Genomic DNA, 18,862 nt, shown 5'->3' with positions numbered 1-18,862 from the left:
GAGATGAGATGATACTTTATTTAATGTACTTTATGCCTTCGATATGCCAAGTTATTGATTTATTGACATGCCTATTGGTTGTGTATTCAGGCTGATTATATAGTTTATATATTTTCCATGTTTTTTTAGGAACGTATGACATCAAATTTGAGATTGTGTGTATGTTTCTGCATCTCTAAAAATATCAACTTAACCTACAGGTAACCGCCAGTGGTCCAGGCCTAGATAAAGCCAAGGCAGGGGAACCAGCCTACTTTACAGTGGACTGCACCAGTGCCGGAGAGGCTGAGCTCACCATCGAGATTGTCTCTGAGTCCGGGGCTGAGTCCGAGGTCCACATCCAGAAGACAGCCGAGGGATCCTTCTCTGTCACCTACATCCCACCTTTCCACGGCACACACACCATCACCGTTAAGTATGGGGGTCATGTGGTTCCCAACTTCCCTGCGCTCATCCGAGTGGAGCCGGCTGTTGATACCGGCGGAGTGCAGGTCTATGGACCAGGAGTGCAGCCCAGAGGTAAGGTGGAGTAGTTGTGGAGTGGTTAGGGCATATTACCCTTGCTTAGGTAGGCAAAGTAGGCAAAGGCTCCTATAGCTAAAGGCTACTTAAGCTATTTAACTATAATTTGGTAAATGCCTCAATCTAAGGCTAGCTAGCTACTATACACAGTAGTTTACGAGCAAAACGAAGCATAGCTTACTGATTAAGGCCATATACTGTAGCTAAGGCTACTATAGCATACTTTAGCTTACTGGAAACGGTTACTAACTCTACTGTAGCTAACAATTACATGCTAACAATTACAGTAGCTTGTGATCCTTCCTTGCGATCATCTGTCTGTAGGTGTCATCAAGGAGGTTACCACTCACTTCATTGTGGATGCCCGCAAAATGCCCAAGACCTTTGGTGACCACTTGAAAGCATGCATCATCAACCCTTCAGGCACCAACACAGACACCTACATCACAAACAGGGGAGACGGAACCTTCAGAGTGGAATACACCGCCTATGAGGACGGTAAGAACGTGTAGAAGATGAAAACTTTTCCGAAATCTTTCTGATAGCTAAAGTTCGGTTGCTTGGTAGGATATGTTTAATAGCTATCCGACTCCAAGGACCATAAAGGGACAACGTAGATGTATAGAGGGCAAGCCCATCACATGTTACTTGTTCTTTTATTCAGTTTTGTTCAACAAGGAATCCTTGAAAAGAGTGATAGCGAGATATTTTCAAATCAAATCAAAGTTTGTCACGTGCGCCGAATACAACAGGTTGTAGACCTTACAGTGAAATGCTTACTTACAGGCTCTAACCAACAGTGCAAAAAGGGTATTTGGTGAACAATAGGTAAGTAAAGAAATAATAACAACAATAAAAATACAGTGAAGAATAACAGTAGGGATGCTATATTGTTAGGAGAAATATATTCTCAAGGTTCATAAGCTGAACTTCAATTCGAATCCTCAGTCTGTGACCCAGAAGTTGTAAGGTTCTGGTTGAAATGAATGAGATACAGACCAGTCCACAATAGTCAGTTACGTTTATTCTCGAGAGCTCTGCCCATCATTTCATGTACACCTCTCATTTCGTCATAAATGTCCCTTCTCCTCTCAGACAATGTCAAAGCTGCTTTTCAATTCCATTCCATTCCAACACATACATATTGCTTATCATATGTTACCACATGTTACACAATCTACTGCAAGTCCAATGGTTTCTCCCCTCCCTGGTTGGGGACCAGACATCTTTCCTGTTGTTAGTTTCACTGTGGTCACAAGTTGTCTGTCACAAGTAGTCTGTTAACACTTCCGCTTTGCCTATGTACAAATATTCTTCATCAGACAGGATAGAAATATGTTAGTTGTAGTTCTACGTTAAATGTATACATCATTTAGTCATTATTCATAAAAATCCCATAACATATATACAGGCACCGGTTAGTCGGGCTGATTGAAGTAGTATGTACATGTAGATATGGTTAAAGTGACTATGCATATATGATGAACAGAGAGTAGCAGTAGCGTAAAAGAGGGGTTGGCGGGTGGTGGGTGGCTGGACACAATGCAGGTGTTTGAGCGGAGGGTTCATTTAGGACTAGATAGATAGAGTAGATAGAAAGGGTATAAATACAGACTGAGGCAGAGGAGGAGATCTGAGGGGTTTAGAGAAGCGAGGCAGAGAGGGGAGAGGGCTTTATAAATAGAGTTAGTGCTGGAACAGAACAGGTATATATGCTCTGCTCTGTCCTTCTCTGAGCCTCTTCTCTCAGATACAGGAGTAATGGCTAGCTGGAGGTATTAATAGAGTTCCGTCAAGTTAATGTTATTACGGTATAACAACGGGGGGAAGATGTGTTATTTTTGTGTATTAATGATTAGTCTCACATCTTCATAGTTACTACGTCTCATTCATTATCTGAACGAATCTTAGGAAGAAAGGTTCACTCGTGATAAAATATCAGAAATACATTGAAAATCGTCTTAGATAGATATAACTTAATTGCCCTGCATAGTAAAACCAGCTTGGCCATCATACAACATCATGTACAGTATATCTGCCATAAAATCACCTGTAATCATGTGTATCTGTCCACTGAGAGCACTACACACACACACAGCACTGTGAGATATTGAAACCATCTGATTGGTCTGTCTGTTCCAGGTATGCATGTGATTGAGGTACTGTATGACGAGGTGGCCATCCCTAAGAGTCCCTTCAGGGTGTCAGTGGTGGAGGGATGTGACCCCACCCGGGTCAGGGCCTACGGGCCAGGGCTCGAGGGAGGACTCATCAACACACCCAACTGCTTCACCGTCGAGACCAGGTACAATCACAGCAAAGGAAAAGATTGCATACACACAGCCAATGTTTCTGAGCAGGTGCTGGATATCAAATAATCTGTTCAGGAAATGCTCAAAAGAGACAGCACACTGCAATCTATGCTCCCATGTGGTTTATTGATGACAATAACATTTTAGCTAGTTAAGCACATAAGAACACATGATCACGGGAAAATCATTCACAAATCCAATGTCTTTCAATTCTTCCAAAAATGAGAAAGCCTTTCCTATGAAAGCAATGTAATTGATGTGAAATTACCATTAAAGTTGATCATTGTCTGTGTTCTCTAGGGGTGCTGGTACTGGAGGCCTGGGCCTGACCATAGAGGGAGCGTCAGAGGCAGAAATTACCTGTAAAGACAACAAAGATGGCAGCTGCAGCGTAGAGTACGTACCCTTCACACCTGGAGAGTACGACGTCAATATCAACTTCGGAGGACACCCCATTCCAGGTAATGGCTCATACACATACACATTCTAGTTGTATTAGTCGTTGTACAGGATACACATGTTATACATCAAGGATGGGCAGCTGATGTGGGTGGGGGCCACAAAACATCTGAACTCACCATGAGGGGCCGCAGTGGCTCGTGGGTCTGTGTACCCACATCCATATACCCACATACAGCCATGGCTGGCTAAATGACTGCGGAGAGAAAACAAAAGGTTTAAAGTGAATTTCCTGCAATTCTATACATGTTGCAGAGAGAAGATTTATTTTTATTTATTTTTAATTTCATGCAATTTTGCTATGGGGCGGAGAGAATAATTTGCAGTTTAACAGCTAATTTCCTGCAATTCTATTCATTTTGCCATAAGGTGGAGAGACATGTTTGTAGTTTTGATTGTGATATATTAGTGAAAGTGACTAACAAAATCATTGGGGGCCTTCCGGTCAGGATTTTTACCATGATTACCTCAAGTTTTGACAGCAGGCTAGACATTGGCTAAATTGAGTGACTGTCAGTGACTAACATAACAATAGAAAATCTGCTGATACACAACCAAATTTCAAAATTGCATAGAGTTGATCAGGCTGTTGATTGTGTCCTGTGGAATGCTGTCCCACTCCTCTTCAATGGATGTGCGAACTTGCTGGATATTGGTGGGAACTGAAACACACTGTCGTACACGTCGATCCAGAGCATCCCTAACATGCTCAATGGGTGACATGTCTGGTGAGTATGCAGGCGAAGAACTGGGACATTTTCAGCTTCTAGGATTTGTGTCCAGATCCTTGCAACATAAGGCCATGCCTTATCATGCTGAAACATGATGAGGTGATGGAGGCGGATTAAGTTGTCCTTAGCTTATACATGCCCATACCATAACCCCACCACCACCACGGAGAACTCTTTTGACAACGTTGACAGGAGCAAAACGGTCGCCCACAGGACGCCATACGCCAGGACGAAAACGGGATTTATCCATGAAGAGCACACTCTTCCAGCGTGCCAGTAGGTGAGCATTTGCCCACTGAAGTCGGTTATGACGCCGAGCTGCGGTCAGGAAAAACCCTGGTGAGGATGACGAGCACGCAGATGAACTTCCCTGAGACGGTTTCTGATAGTATGTGCAGAAAGTCTTCGGTTGTGCAATCCCACAGTTTCATCAACTGTCTCGTGGCTTGGTCTCAGATAATCCCGCAGGCGAAGAAGCCGGATGTGGAGGTCCTGGGCTGGCAGGGTTATATGTGGTCTGCGTTTGTAAGTCTGGATGGACGCACTGCCAAATTCTCTAAAATTACGTTGGAGGCGGCTTATGGTAGAGAAATGAACATTAAATTCTCTAGCAACAGTCAGCATGCCAATATCCCACTCCCTCAAAACTTCAGACATCTATGGCATTGTGTTGTGAGACAAAACTGCACATTTTAAAGTGGCGTTTTACCGTCCCCAGCACAAGGTGCACCTTTGTAATGAGCATGCTGTTTATTCAGCTTCTTTGATATACCACATCTGTCAGGTGGATGGATTATCTTGAGACAAATGCTCCCTAAAAGGGATGTAAACACATTTGTGCACAACATTTGGGAAAATAAGCTTTTTGTGAATATGGAACATTTCTGGGACTTTTTTTTTTTAGCTTATGAAACATGGGACCGACACTTTAAATGTATACAGTGCTTTCGAAAAGTATTCAGAACCCACATTTTGTTACGTTACATCATTATTGTACAATTGATGTAATTGTTTTTTTCCCTCCTCAAACTTTGCCGAGAGAAATGTTTTGGTACCCTTCCTCAGATCTGTGCCTCGACACAATCCAGTCTCTGAGCTCTACAGACAATTCCTTTGACCTCGTGGCTTGGTTTTTGCTCTGACATGCATTGTCAACTGTGGGACCTTTATATAGGCAAGATGTGTGCCTTTCCAAATCATGTCCAATCAATTGAATTTACCACAGGTGGACTCCAATCAAGTTTCAATTTCGAGTCTCATAGCAAAGCAACTGAATAATTATCTAAATAAGCTATTTCCCTAATTATTTATTTATTTTGACAAATTTGCAAACATTTCTAAAAACCTGTTTTCGCTTAATCATTATGGGGTATTGTGCATAGATTGCTGAGCATTTTTCTTATTTAATCAATTTTGGATTAAGGCTGAAACCTAATAAAATGTGGAAAAAGTCAAGGGGTCTGAATACTTTCTGAAGGCACTATATATATATATTCTTTTCTTTTTGTGTGTGTGTGTGTATGTGAAGTTTTTGAAAATTGATCCACAGACCCACAAAAGAACAGTTCACGGGCTGCCAGTTGCCCATCCTTGGTAGACACCGTCCAAAGAAATGCTTACTTGCAGGTTCCTTCTCGACAATGCAACAACAATAAGATTTAATAACAGATAAGACTCCTAACATAAAGTGAATGGCTCGGTAGAATAGAATAAACATTTTAGTGTGAGTATAATACAGGGAGGAACACTTGATAGTCCAATAATTAATAGTCCCCACATAAACACACATACAAACACATACACTTACACACTGCATGGAGAAGAAGCAGCAGAATCATCACCATAATACAAGTTTCAGGTTTATTTGCTATCCATAATGAATAGTGAAAATCATACCCCAGCTCTCACGATAAAAACACCACAAAAACACAATATCCAATACTTCTCAATATTTCTCTCTTCCACTGGCTGCCTCTGATTGCCTTCTTCCCTATCATCCTAATAAAAAAGCTGACCATACAGTGTCTCTCCATGTGTCTTCTGCAGGCAGTCCGTTCCGCGTGCCAGTGAGGGATGTGGTGGATCTCAGTAAGGTGAAATGTTCAGGCCTAGGTTTGGGTGACAGAGTCAGAGCCCACCTACCTCAGACCTTTACTGTGGACACTATACAGGCAGGACAGGCAAATCTGGAGATCAGTCTCATAGGACCATCAGGTAAGAGGAACTCTACATACTTGACTTTACTCACACATGCACACGCTCAAACATAAAAAACACCCATAAACACACACACACACACACGAATGTTTACATATAGTGACTTATTTGAATGTAGCTAATCTGTCCTCTTTTCCCCATAGGTTCAGAGCCTGTTGCTGTAAAAAATAACAGCGATGGTACACACACAGTCAACTACACTCCAGTTCATGATGGCCCTTACACTGTGTCAGTTAAATATGGAGACCAGGAGGTTCCTCGCAGGTGAGACAGACTGGACAAAACTAGATTTACCGGAAACCCTTACTGTAATATCCTCATTTACTTTTCTGTAGGCATTTTATACATTTTCAATAGAGTCATGAAATATATATACTGTATTTATATTTTTTTGCTCTCTCTCTCTCTCTCTCTCTCTCGCTGTCCACAGTCCATTCAAGGTGAGATCTCAGCCTGGTCATGATGCCAGTAAGGTTTGTGCAAGCGGTCCAGGTCTGGACAAGGCAGGTGTGCCCGCCAGCCTGCCAGTGGAGTTCACCATTGATGCCCGCGACGCAGGAGAGGGACTGCTCACTGTACAAATACTGGTGGGTAACCCCCCCACCCCCACCCCACCCCCACCCCCACACACACACACACACACCCCACACACATTAACATCCTCTTCCCCTGTAGGACCAAGAATGCAAGCCAAAGAAGGTTACCATCTATGATAACAGAGATGGGACCTACACAGTGTCTTACGTACCAGACTCCACCAGCTCTTACACAATCATGATCAAGTATGGAGGCGATGAGATCCCCTACTCTCCCTACCATATCTTAGCCCTGCCCACTGGAGATGCCAGCAAGTGTCTGCTCACTGGTACACCTCTCATTTTCCCTTCCCTTCTCTTCTATTTGATTTTCTCTTTTCAATAGTCTGACAATTTTCTCTCTCCTTATTCCCAGTGTCTATCGGAGGACATGCCCTGGCATCAGGTCTGACTAAGATGCAGGTGCACGAGGAGGCCATCATCTCTGTGGACACAAAGGCTGCTGGGAAGGGCAAGGTGACCTGCTCGGTCATGACCCCAGAGGGGGTGGAGCTAGACATGGATGTGCAGGAGAACCGTGATGGAACCTTCGACATCCACTACACCGCTCCAGAACCAGGAAAATATGTCATCACCATCCGCTTCGGAGGACAGCACATACCCAAGAGCCCCTTCCATGTTACGGTTGAGTACATATTAGTAATATAGATGTGTGTTAATTAATATATATACACACTACTATTCGAAAGTTTGGGGTCACTAAGATTTTTTTTTAAAAGCACATTTTGTGTCCATTAAAATAACATCAAATTGATCACATATATAGTGTAGATATTATTAATGTTGTAATTGACTATTTTAGCTGGAAACGGATGATTTGTTATGGAATATCTACCTATTGGGCCTCTGTACATAGGCATACATCACTCATGTGTTCCAATTTTAAAAGGCTAATTGATGATTAGAAAACCCTTTTTCAATTATGTTAGCACAGCTGAAAAATGTTGTCCTGATTAAAGAAGCAATTAAACTGGCCTTATTTAGACTAGTTGGGTATCTGGAGCATCAGCATTTGTGGGTTCGATTACAGGCTCAAAATGGCCAGAAACAAATAATTTTATTCTGAAACTTGTCAATATATTCTTGTTCTGAGAAATGAAGGCTTGCTCCGTTGTTTAATAAAGGGGCCTCCCACTCCTCTTTTTATTCTGGTTGGAGCCAGTTTCGGCTGTTCTGTGAAGGGAGTAGTACACAGCGTTCATTTCTCAGAACAAGAATAGACCGACAAGTTTCAGAAGAAACGTCTGTGTCTTTTGCAGACGTTTTTACGCAGAACAACTTATAGTTAGAGCATTCATCGTATTAAGATACTGTAGCTAGTTGGGACAACCACATATCACAGTCATAGTAAGCGAGTGCGACGGAGGGTGCTGTGGGATTATTTACGATACTCTTTCAAGAGATAGGGTTTCAGATGTTTTCAGAATATGGGTAGGGCCTCTGCTGTCCTAGCTACAGGGAGAAGCTGGTTCCACCATTGGTGTGCCAGGGCAGAGAAGAGCTTGGACTGGTAAGAGCGGGAGCCAAAAGACCAGAGGTGGCAGAGGTGTAGGTGTAGGTGTGGGTGTACGGTTTGAGCATATTCTGAAGGGAGGAGCAGTTCCTCTTGCTACTCAGTTGGTAAGTACTATGGTCTTGTAGTGGATTCGAGCTTCGGCTGGAAGCCAGTGGAGTGTGCGGAGGAGTGGGGTGACATGGGAAAACTTGGGAAAGTTGAACACCAGGTTGGCTGCAGCATTCTGGAATAGTTGCAGGGGTTTGATGGCACAAGCGGGAGCCCAGACCACATCGAGTTGCAGTAGTCCAGATGGGAGATGACAAGTGCCTGGACTAGGACCTGCAACACTTCATGTGTGAGGTAGGGTCGTACTCTACGGGTGTTGTAGAGCATAACCTGCAGGAGCGAGTAACTGCTTTTATGTTGACAGAGAACGACAGGGTGTTGTCCTGGGTCTCGGCAAAGGATATCCACTCTGGGAGGGGGACACTTGGGAGTTGTCAACTGGGATGGAGAGGTCTTTGAGTGGGCAGGCCTTCCCTGGAAAGAAGAGCAGCTTCGTCTTGTCGAGGTTGAGCTTGAGGTGGTGGGCCGACATCCAAGCTGGTATATCTGCCAGGCACGCAGAGATGCGTGTCGCCACCTGAGTGTCAGAAGGGGGGAAGAAGAAAAGTAGTTGAGTGTCATCCGCATAGCAATGATAGGAGAGACTATGTGAGGATATGGCAGAACTGAGTGACTTGGTATATAGAGAGAAGAGGCCGAGCCCTGAGGGACACCAGTCGTGAAAGTACGTAGTGCAGACACAGATCCTCTCCACATCACCTGGTAGGATCGGCCTGCCAGGTAGGATGCAACCCAAGAGTGTGCAGAGATGCCCAGCCCTGAGAGGGTCGATTTGATGTTTCAATGTGTCGAAGGCAGTGGATAGATCTAGGAGGATGAGAACAGAGGATAGAGATTTAGCTTTGGCAGTACAGAGAGCCTCCATGACATGGAGAAGAGCAGTTTCGGTTGAGTGACCCATCTTGAAGCATGACTGGTTAGAGTCAAGAAGGTTGCTCTGAGAGAGATAACGAGAGAGTTGGTTAGAGACAGCATGCTCATGTATTTTGGAAAGTACAGAACAAAGGGATACTGGCCTGTAGTTTTTACGTCAAAGGAGTCGAGTGTTGGTTTTTTGAGGAGGGGAGTGACTCAGGCAATTTTGAAGTCAGAGGGGACGCAGTCAGTGGTCAGGAATGAGTTGATTAGGGAAGTGAGAAGGTCTCCAGAGATGGTCTGGAAATGGGAGGGGGGGTGGGGTCGAGCGGGTAGGTTGTCGGGCGTTCGGACCACACTAGTTGCAGGATTTAATCTGGAGAGAGAGGGGGGAAAGAGGTCAAGAAGTAGGGTAGTTCTGTGTGAGTGGGACCAGTGGACTCAATAGGCTGAGTGAATGAGGAGCGGATGTTGTCAACCTTTTCAAAGTGGTTGACAAAGTCTGCAGAGATGGAGGAGGGAGGGGGAGGAGGTGAAGAACAAGGAAGGCTGTGAAGGTGGAAAATAGTTTCCTAGGGTTAGAGGCAGAAGCTTGAAATGTAGAGTAGAAAGTGGCTTTAACAGTGGATACAGAGGAAGAGAAGGTAGATAGGAGGGAGTGGAGGGATGATAGATCCTCTGGAATTTTAGTTTTCCTCCAATTTTGTTCAGCTGCCCACATGCTGTTTCAGCTGCCCACATGCTGTTTTGTAAGCTTGCAATGAGTCACTCAGCCACGGAGCAGGAGGGGAGGGTCAAGCCAGCTGGTAAGAAAGGGGACAGTACGAGTCATAGGATGAGAAAAAGGGAGGAGAGTAGGGTTGAAGAGCAGAATCAGGAGACAGGAGGGAGAATAATTTAGCAGAAGGGAGAGAAAATAGGATAAGAGGAGAGAGTAGTGGGAGAGAGCGAGAGCGAAGATTGCGACGGCGTAGGACCATCTGGCTAGGGCCTGAGTGGCTAGGTTTGGAGGAGAGGAAGACAGAAAATGAAACAAAGTTGTGATCAGAGAGCTGGAGCGGGGTTGCAGTGAGATTAGTAGGCAAACAACCTTTAGTAAAAATGAGGTCAAGCGTATTGCCTGCCTTGTGAGTGGGAGAGATCTGGGAAAGGTTGAGGTCAAATGAGGCAATGAGGGGAAAGAGATTAATCGAAGGCAGACGTCAGAAGGTTGAAGTCACCAAGTATGAAGAGCGGTGAGCCATCGTCAGGAAATTAGCTTATCATGGTGTCAAGCTCATTGAGGAACTCTCTAAGGGCACCTGGTGGGCGATAGATGACAACAATGTTAAGCTTGAGTGGACAAGTGACAGTGACATCATGGAATTCAAATGAGGGGATGGACAGATGAGAGAGGGAGAAAAATCCAAAATATTCACTTAGGAGAAATGAGTAGCCATGTGCCACCACCACGACGACCAGATGCTCTCGGACTATGAAATACAACATAATCAGATGAACAGAGAGCAGCTAGAGTAGTAGTGTTGACTGGTGTGATCCATGTCTCCATCAGTGCCAAAAAGTTAAGGGACTGAAGCGCAGTATAGACTGAGATGAACTCGGGCGTTCTTGACTGCAGATTGGCAGTTCCAAACGCTACCAGAGACCAGGAATTCCACATGGGTTATGCGCACGGGGTACACTAAATTAGGGTAGCAGCCAAGGAGTGGGGAGTGTCTGTATAGCCTACAGGGAGAGGAGCGAACTGGGATAGAAAACAGACACATAGTTGCCAAAGCTACAAAATAGCAAAAATTTGATTAAAATGTAAATGTAATTTTCAGGTAGTCATTTAGCAGACACTCTTATCCAGAGTGACTTACAGTTAGTGTATTGATCTTAAGTAGCTAGGTGGGTATCACAGGAATAGAAATACATTTCTCCTGAATCAGAGACACGAATTGGGGGGAAGGGGGTCTGTTGAGAGAGTGGTGTGGAGCATTCTGGGGGGGACAATACTAACATTGGGTAATACTTCACTTAATGCTTTATAACTTGTTGTTATCATGTATGAATCTTTATAATGTCTTATAAGTGTTTAACAACATTTTAACTGAGTCAAAAAGGCTACATTAAAGTTACATTTTTACTTTGTATAGACATAGCTTGCTATAGTTACTCGTACATGTATCATATGCCCTTTTAGGCAACAAATGAGCCCATTGTCCTTAGTGACGGCATGGATCATGTCCGCCCTCTCAACCTGGTCATCCCGTTCACTGTACAGCAGGGACCGATCACAGGTACAGGGACTTTTCCGGAAACATTCCCAAATTTCACAGGTTTCCCCCCAAAATCCCAGTGAAAGGATTCCCTCTCTGCTTATGCAAGGGTGCAAAGATTATCCTATCAGGATTTGGGGGAAATTTGGGAAACTTTACAGAATGTTGTAATCTTAACAGATACTCATTAACACATAAAACAGTACACCGGTACATGTAGATACTCTCACTGTTTCTGACACAATGACACACTCACTTTCCTTTCCTGGAATTTCCAGGTGAGGTGCGTATGCCCTACGGTAAGACTGCCCATCCCTACATAATAAATGACAATGTTGGGACCATCACAGTTAAATCCAACCCTATTGAAAACGGTCTGCACGAGATGGACATCAAGTATGAAGGAAATCACATCCCAGGTAATCACATCCCAGGTACTGTCACGTACCTTAGGTCCTTTTCTATGTTTCTACTTTAGGTTGGTCAGGGCGAGAGTTGGGGTGGGCATTCTATGTTTTGTTCTTGTGTTTATATTTCTATGTATTTGGCCTGGTATGGTTCCCAATCAGAGGCACCTGTCAATTGTTGTCTCTGATTGAGAACCATACTTAGGTAGCCTGTTTTCCCACTCTTGGGTGTGGGAGGTTATTTTCCGTTTCAGTGTTTTTCACCATTCGGGACTGTTTTGTTTTTTCTTTATTCGCTTGTTCGTTTGTTTCCTGTGTTCAGTGTAATAAATATGATGAACACTTGCCACACTGCATATTGGTCCGATATTTCCTACTCCTCCTCAGAAGAGGAAGACGACAACCGTTACAGTTACTAGGTGTCTGTCAAAACCAGAGGAGAAAACACCTTGTGTTAGCCTGTCTTCAAACTAAACCCAGACTCAATTTAAGTAGTTATGCTCAATTAAGACTCTTATGTTTATATTTCAACAACAAAAAATCCAGCTCATGTAACGATGTGCGCTGAGAGCCGGGAAGCAAGTTCAGGGAGTGAGTGTCTTAATAAATAACGCCTGGGGAATGAACAGCCTGGTGACCTAGAGGCCAGAGAGGGAGCACATGTGACAGTATCCCCTCCCCGACTCGTGGCTCTAGCTGCAGGACACCGACCAAAATGATGATCCCGCGGATCAGGAGCAGACCGGTCACTTCTGCTGAGGCGCAGGAGTTCTGGGGCGCTGGAATCTGAGCCTGGTGATCCGGCTGAGGCATGAGAGCCTGACGAACCGACGGAGGCAGGGTAGCCTTTAGATCTGTCTGAGGCATGAGAGCCTGTGGCGGCTCCCAGACCCGACCAAATTCCCACCAAAAAAAAAAAAAAAAAAGAATGATGCTTCCCTTAGGTAAGGCGTTATTTTGTAACAATGTGCGCTGAGAGTCGGGAAGCAAGTTCAGGGAGTGAGTGTTTTAATAAATAAACCCAACATAATACAAAAATAAGAAACACGAACAACAACGCACAGAACTGACAGGAACAGAAACAATAACACCTGGGGAAGGTATGAAAGGGAGTGACGTATACTTGTATAGGGAAGGTAATCAGGGAAGTGATAATCATAATCAGGTGAGTCTGATTATGCCCAGGTGCGCGTAACGATGATGACAGGTGTGCGCCATAACGAGCAGCCTGGTGACCTAGAGGCCAGAAAGGGAGCACACGTGACAGCTCAGGTGTTTAAACAGGCGCATTTATGTAAATGAATGTTAAATGAATGTTAAATCAACTTTTTTCTGATGGTCCATTCCCTCCATTAAATCTCTCCCCCTCACAGGAAGCCCCCTCCAGTTCTATGTGGATGCTATGAACAGTGGTCTGGTGACAGCATACGGCCCTGGTCTCTGTCAAGGGTCCATCAACAAACCTGTCACTTTCATTGTGGTCACCAAGAACGCTGGAGAAGGTACTTCTTCTGACTATTTTTCTTATTTAAACCAATACTTTTGGAACACAGTTTTATTGACTTGTACCCCCCCCCCCCTGTCCACAATGATGGGAAAACATTTCTCCAACTAATCCTATGTAGATAGTTGAGTAAATCTCTCTCTCTCTCTTCCTTTCTTTCTCCCCCCCCCCCTACAGGTGGTTTATCCCTAGCGGTGGAGGGTCCTTCTAAGGCAAAGATCACCTGTAAAGACAGTAAGGATGGAACCTGTACTGTATCCTACCTGCCCACCTCACCAGGAGACTACAAGATCATTGTCAAGTTTGACAACAAACACATAGCCGGCAGCCCCTTCACTGCTAAAATCACTGGTGAGTGGGTCTGGACCAGAACACTCAGGGGTGCACCCACATACAGTCAAAATGCCACTCATACTTTTGCCTTGAAATCACTGGTATATTGATCAATCATATGTGTTGTAGGGCTCTACATAAAATGGTATTCGGGATGGTAAGTAAAGGGTTAGCAAATGATTTGTAAGTGTAAGTAAATGGTCAGTCATTGTGAGTGAATGTTCGTAATTGTTTGTACATGTTAGTAACTGTTAGTTAATGGTAAGTAAATGGTTAATACATGTTATTATGTAGTTAGTAAATGTTAATACATGGTTTGTCAATCTATTTTCCATTTCTCTCTATCAAGGTGATGACTCTATCAGGACATCCCAGCTCAACGTGGGGACAGCATCAGACTTGTCACTGAAGATCACAGAGTCTGACCTGAGTCTGCTGACGGCTAATATCAGAGCTCCATCAGGCAACGAAGAGCCGTGTTTGCTCAAGAGACTGCCCAGCAGACAAATAGGTGAGATACTACCCACTAGTCTGGCCTGAGCTAGAGACTTTCAAATAACATGGCGCTGGTGGGTAGAATAAATGGTTTAGTTTCCTTACTCTGAAGCAAAGTATATTTTTCTCTGTGCGAACCATCAGTCTTGGGACAGACAGACAGACAGACAGACAGACAGACAGACAGACAGACAGACAGACAGACAGACAGACAGACAGACAGACAGACAGACAGACAGACAGACAGACAGACAGACAGACAGACAGACAGACAGACAGACAGACAGACAGACAGACAGACAGACAGACAGACAGACAGACAGACAGACAGACAGACAGACAGACAGACAGACAGACAGACAGACAGACAGACAGACAGACAGACAGACAGACAGACAGACAGACAGACAGACAGACAGACAGACAGACAGACAGACAGACAGACAGACAGACAGACAGACAGACAGACAGACAGACAGACAGACAGACAGACAGACAGACAGACAGACAGACAGACAGACAGACAGACAGACAGACAGACAGACAGACAGACAGACAGACAGACAGACAGACAGACAGACAGACAGACAGACAGACAGACAGACAGACAGACAGACAGACAGACAGACAGACAGACAGACAGACAGACAGACAGACAGACAGACAGACAGACAGACAGACAGACAGACAGACAGACAGACAGACAGACAGACAGACAGACAGACAGGCAGGCAGGCAGGCAGGCAGGCAGGCAGGCAGGCAGGCAGGCAGGCAGGCAGGCAGGCAGGCAGGCAGGCAGGCAGGCAGGCAGGCAGGCAGGCAGGCAGGCAGCACTGAGTTCAACTTTCTTGAAGCATAAAATGATGACAGCACTGTCAGAATTTGTGAATCCTTTAACTAATCCCTGTTTAAATATTCTGTTCAAATATCTACTTACACACTCCTCTCCTCCATCTCTCCATCTGCAGGTATCTCCTTCACCCCTAAGGAGGTGGGAGAGCACGAGGTGAGCGTGAAGAAGAACGGTAAGCACGTGACCCACAGCCCTTTCAAGATCCAGGTTGGCCAGTCAGATATTGGCGAGGCCAGTAGGGTCAAGGCCTTTGGTAAAGGACTGGTGGAGGCACACACCTTCAAAATGGCTGAGTTCTTTGTGGACACTAGGGATGCAGGTAAGGCATGTCAGACATATTAAAGGAAAGATTCACCCATTTTGAATGTTTATAGTTTTTGTGCATCTCTAAGTGATGTTCTATCGATTCCCAGAGTCATTTCAAGTGTTCATGTGTGTCTGAGCTATTCAAGCAGGCAGAAATACAGCCGGTATGATGAGTTTCGCATCAACATTCAAAATGGGTATATCTTTCTTTTAAGCTAATCTAACCCTTATCTGCTAAAGTTCATTGACAGATACAATGCTCTCTCCATTGCCTTACATCTTTCTCTTTTTCTTCAGGTTATGGTGGTCTGGGGTTGTCGATCGAGGGTCCGAGTAAAGTGGATATTAACTGTGAGGTTGTGGAGGATGGGACGTGCAGAGTCAGTTACTGCCCCACAGAGCCAGGCAACCACATCATCAACATCAAGTTTTCTGACAAGCACATCCCAGGTTAGTGTTTCTTTGTCTTACTTCAGTTTTGTAAATGTTATCAAAAATGTGTCAAATCCGTAAATTAAATTGGTTTAGGTGAGATTGCGTTTCATTATCGAACAACATTGTCAATCACTGTTACCTGTCATTTTTTTTTATCTGCACCAATTCCGGTTTCGGACCTCTCCTTGGCTAATACACTTCTCCCTGACCTCACTAATTGGCTGTTGCTGGTACTCTCTGATTGGCTGATCCTCAGGAAGTCCTTTCACAGTGAAGGTGACAGGAGAAGGAAGGATGAAGGAGAGCATTACCAGGAAGAGAACTGCCCCCGCCATCGCTTCTGTCGGCAGCGCCTGTGGCCTCAACCTCAAAATCCCTGGTGAGCACAGCCTAACAACAGCTGGTGCGCGATATCGAATGTTAAGGGAGTCTCAGGTCTTTGCTCGCCTGAATTACAATACCTCATGATAAGCTACAGACCATACTATTTCCCAAGAGTTTTCATCTATATGTTTTGTAGCTGTCTATTTACCACCACAAACTGATGCTGCCACTAAGACCACACTCAACAACCTGTATAGGGCCATAAGCAAACAACAAAATGCACATTCAGAGGCAGTGTTTGTCATGGCCAGTGATTTTAATGCAGGAAAACTTAAATCCGTTTTACCTCATTTTTACCAGCATGTCACCCGTGCAACTAGAGGTGACAAAACTCTAGATCACCTTTATTCCACACACAAAAACAATCACCAGAGCATAACTCTATTCTCCTGCTTATAAGCACAAACTCAAACAGGAAGTACAAGTGACTCGCTCAATACAGAAGTGGTCTGATGAATCGGATGCTAAACTACGGTACTGTTTTGCTAGCACAGATTTTAATATCTTCCAGGATTCATCCGGTAACATTGAGGAGTTTACCACATCAGTAACTGGCTTTAATTAATAAGTGCATTGACGACATCGCTCCCAGAGTTACTGTACAGTACTTACATACCCGATCCAGAAGCCATGGGTTACAGGTAACTTTCGCACTGAGCTAAAGGCTTGAGCTGCCGCTTTCAAGGAACGGGACACTAATACGGACGCTTATAAGTAATCCTGCAATGACCTCTGTTGAGCCATCAAATAGGAAAAGCGTCAATGTAAGACTAAGATCGAATCCCACTACGCCAGCTCTGATGCTCGACGGATGTGGCAGGGCTTGCAAACTATCACGGATTTCAAAAGGAAACTGAGCTGTGAGTTGCCCAGTGACACAAGCCTACCAGATGAGCTAAATGCCTTCTATGCTCGCTTCGAGGCAAGCAACACTGAGTCATGCATGAGAGCACCAACTGTTCCAGACAACTGTGTGATCTCTCTCTCCGTATGTGAGTAACACCTTTAAACAGGCTGGCATTCGCAAGGCTGCGGAGACAGACGGAATACCAGGCCACATACTTAGAGCATGCACTGACCAGCTTGAAAGTGTCTTCACTGAAATTTTCAACTTATCCCTGACCGGGTCTGTAATACCAATACCATGTTTCAAGCTGAACACCATAGTCCCAGTGCCATAGTCCCCACCCCCGTGCCCAAGGACACCAAGGTAACCTGCCTACATTAATATCACCCTGTAACCCTCACATCTATTGCCATGAAATATAAGAATGCTGTTCATTGACTTCAGCTCAGCATTTAGCACCATAGTCCCCTCCAACTTCATTACCAAGCTCAGGACCCTAGGACTGAACATCTCCATCTGCAACTGGATCCTGGACTTCCTGATGGGCCGCCCCCTAGGCGGTGACAGTAGGCAACAACACATCCACTACGCTGATCATCAACAAGGGGGTCTCTCAGGGGTGTGTGCTTAGTCCCTCCTGTACTCCCTGTTCACCAACGACTGCGTGGCCATGCACAACTCCAATACCATCATCATGTTTGCTGATGATACGCCGGTGGTAGGACTGATCATCAACGACGATGAGGCAGCCTATAAGGGGAGGTCAGAGACCTGGCAGTGGTGCCAGAACAACAAGTTCTCACTCATTGTTAGCAAGACAAAGGAGCTGATCATGGACTACAGGAAACTAAGGAGCAAGCACTCCCCCATCCACATCGATGGGGCTGTAGTGGAGTGGGTCGAGAGCTTCAAGTTTCTTGGTGTCCAAATCACTAAGGAATTTACATGATCCACACACACCCACACAGTCGTGAAGAGGGCACGACAGCACCTCTCCCCCCTCAGCAGGCTGAAAATATTTGGCATGGGCCCTCAGATTCTCAAAAAGTTCTACAGCTGCACCATTGAGAGCATCTTGACTGGCTGCATCACTACTTGGTATAGCAACTGCTACAGAGGGTGGTGAGTATGGCCATTGCATCACTGGGGCCAAGCTCCCTGCCTTCTAGGACCTCCATACCAGGTGGTGTCTTTGGATTAAATTGTTTTGTCACCTTGTTTTCCTCATCACTCTACACACAATACCCCATAATGTCAAAGCAAAAACAGTTTTTTTTTCATTTATGCAAATATTTAAAAAATACCAATTTACTTAAGTATTCAGACCTTTTACTCAGTACTTTGTTGAAGCACCTTTGTCAGTGATTACAGCTTGGCACACCTGTATTTTGGGAGTATCTCCCATTCTTCTCTGCAGATCCTCTCAAGCTCTGTCAGTTTGGATGCGGAGCATCGCTGCACAGCCATTTTCAGGTCTCTCCAGAGATGTTCGATTAGGTTCAAGTCAGGGCTCTGGCTGGGCCACTCAAGGACATTGTCCTGAAGCACTCTGGAGCAGGTTTTCATCAAGGATATCTCTGTACTTTTCTCCATTCATCTTTCCCTCAATCCTGACTAGTCTCCCAGTCCGTGCTCCTGAAAAACATCCCCACAGCATGATGCTGCCACCACCATGCTTCACCGTAGGGATGGTGCCAAGTTTCCTCCAGATGTGACGCTTG

General features: G+C 44.8%; 1 protein-coding gene across 1 annotated transcript in view; it reads left to right on the top strand.

Annotated features, from left to right (window-relative positions):
- The window catches only part of LOC123993160 (filamin-C-like), a 76,907-nt gene that overhangs the window by 43,081 nt on the left and 14,964 nt on the right, over nucleotides 1–18,862 (top strand). The window contains 17 exon segments of the mRNA XM_046295011.1: nucleotides 201–519; nucleotides 847–1,020; nucleotides 2,665–2,827; nucleotides 3,135–3,295; nucleotides 6,071–6,238; nucleotides 6,385–6,505; nucleotides 6,672–6,828; nucleotides 6,917–7,106; nucleotides 7,193–7,461; nucleotides 11,502–11,598; nucleotides 11,856–11,996; nucleotides 13,358–13,486; nucleotides 13,666–13,839; nucleotides 14,171–14,332; nucleotides 15,285–15,488; nucleotides 15,773–15,925; nucleotides 16,167–16,289. Of these exon segments, the coding sequence (XP_046150967.1) occupies nucleotides 201–519; nucleotides 847–1,020; nucleotides 2,665–2,827; nucleotides 3,135–3,295; nucleotides 6,071–6,238; nucleotides 6,385–6,505; nucleotides 6,672–6,828; nucleotides 6,917–7,106; nucleotides 7,193–7,461; nucleotides 11,502–11,598; nucleotides 11,856–11,996; nucleotides 13,358–13,486; nucleotides 13,666–13,839; nucleotides 14,171–14,332; nucleotides 15,285–15,488; nucleotides 15,773–15,925; nucleotides 16,167–16,289 (2,905 nt within the window).

The sequence above is a fragment of the Oncorhynchus gorbuscha genome, linkage group LG02 (genome assembly GCF_021184085.1).
Source record: "Oncorhynchus gorbuscha isolate QuinsamMale2020 ecotype Even-year linkage group LG02, OgorEven_v1.0, whole genome shotgun sequence".
Classification (NCBI taxonomy): Eukaryota; Metazoa; Chordata; class Actinopteri; order Salmoniformes; family Salmonidae; genus Oncorhynchus; species Oncorhynchus gorbuscha.
Note: the sequence above shows the minus strand (reverse complement) of the source record. Positions and strands in the feature narration are given on the sequence as shown.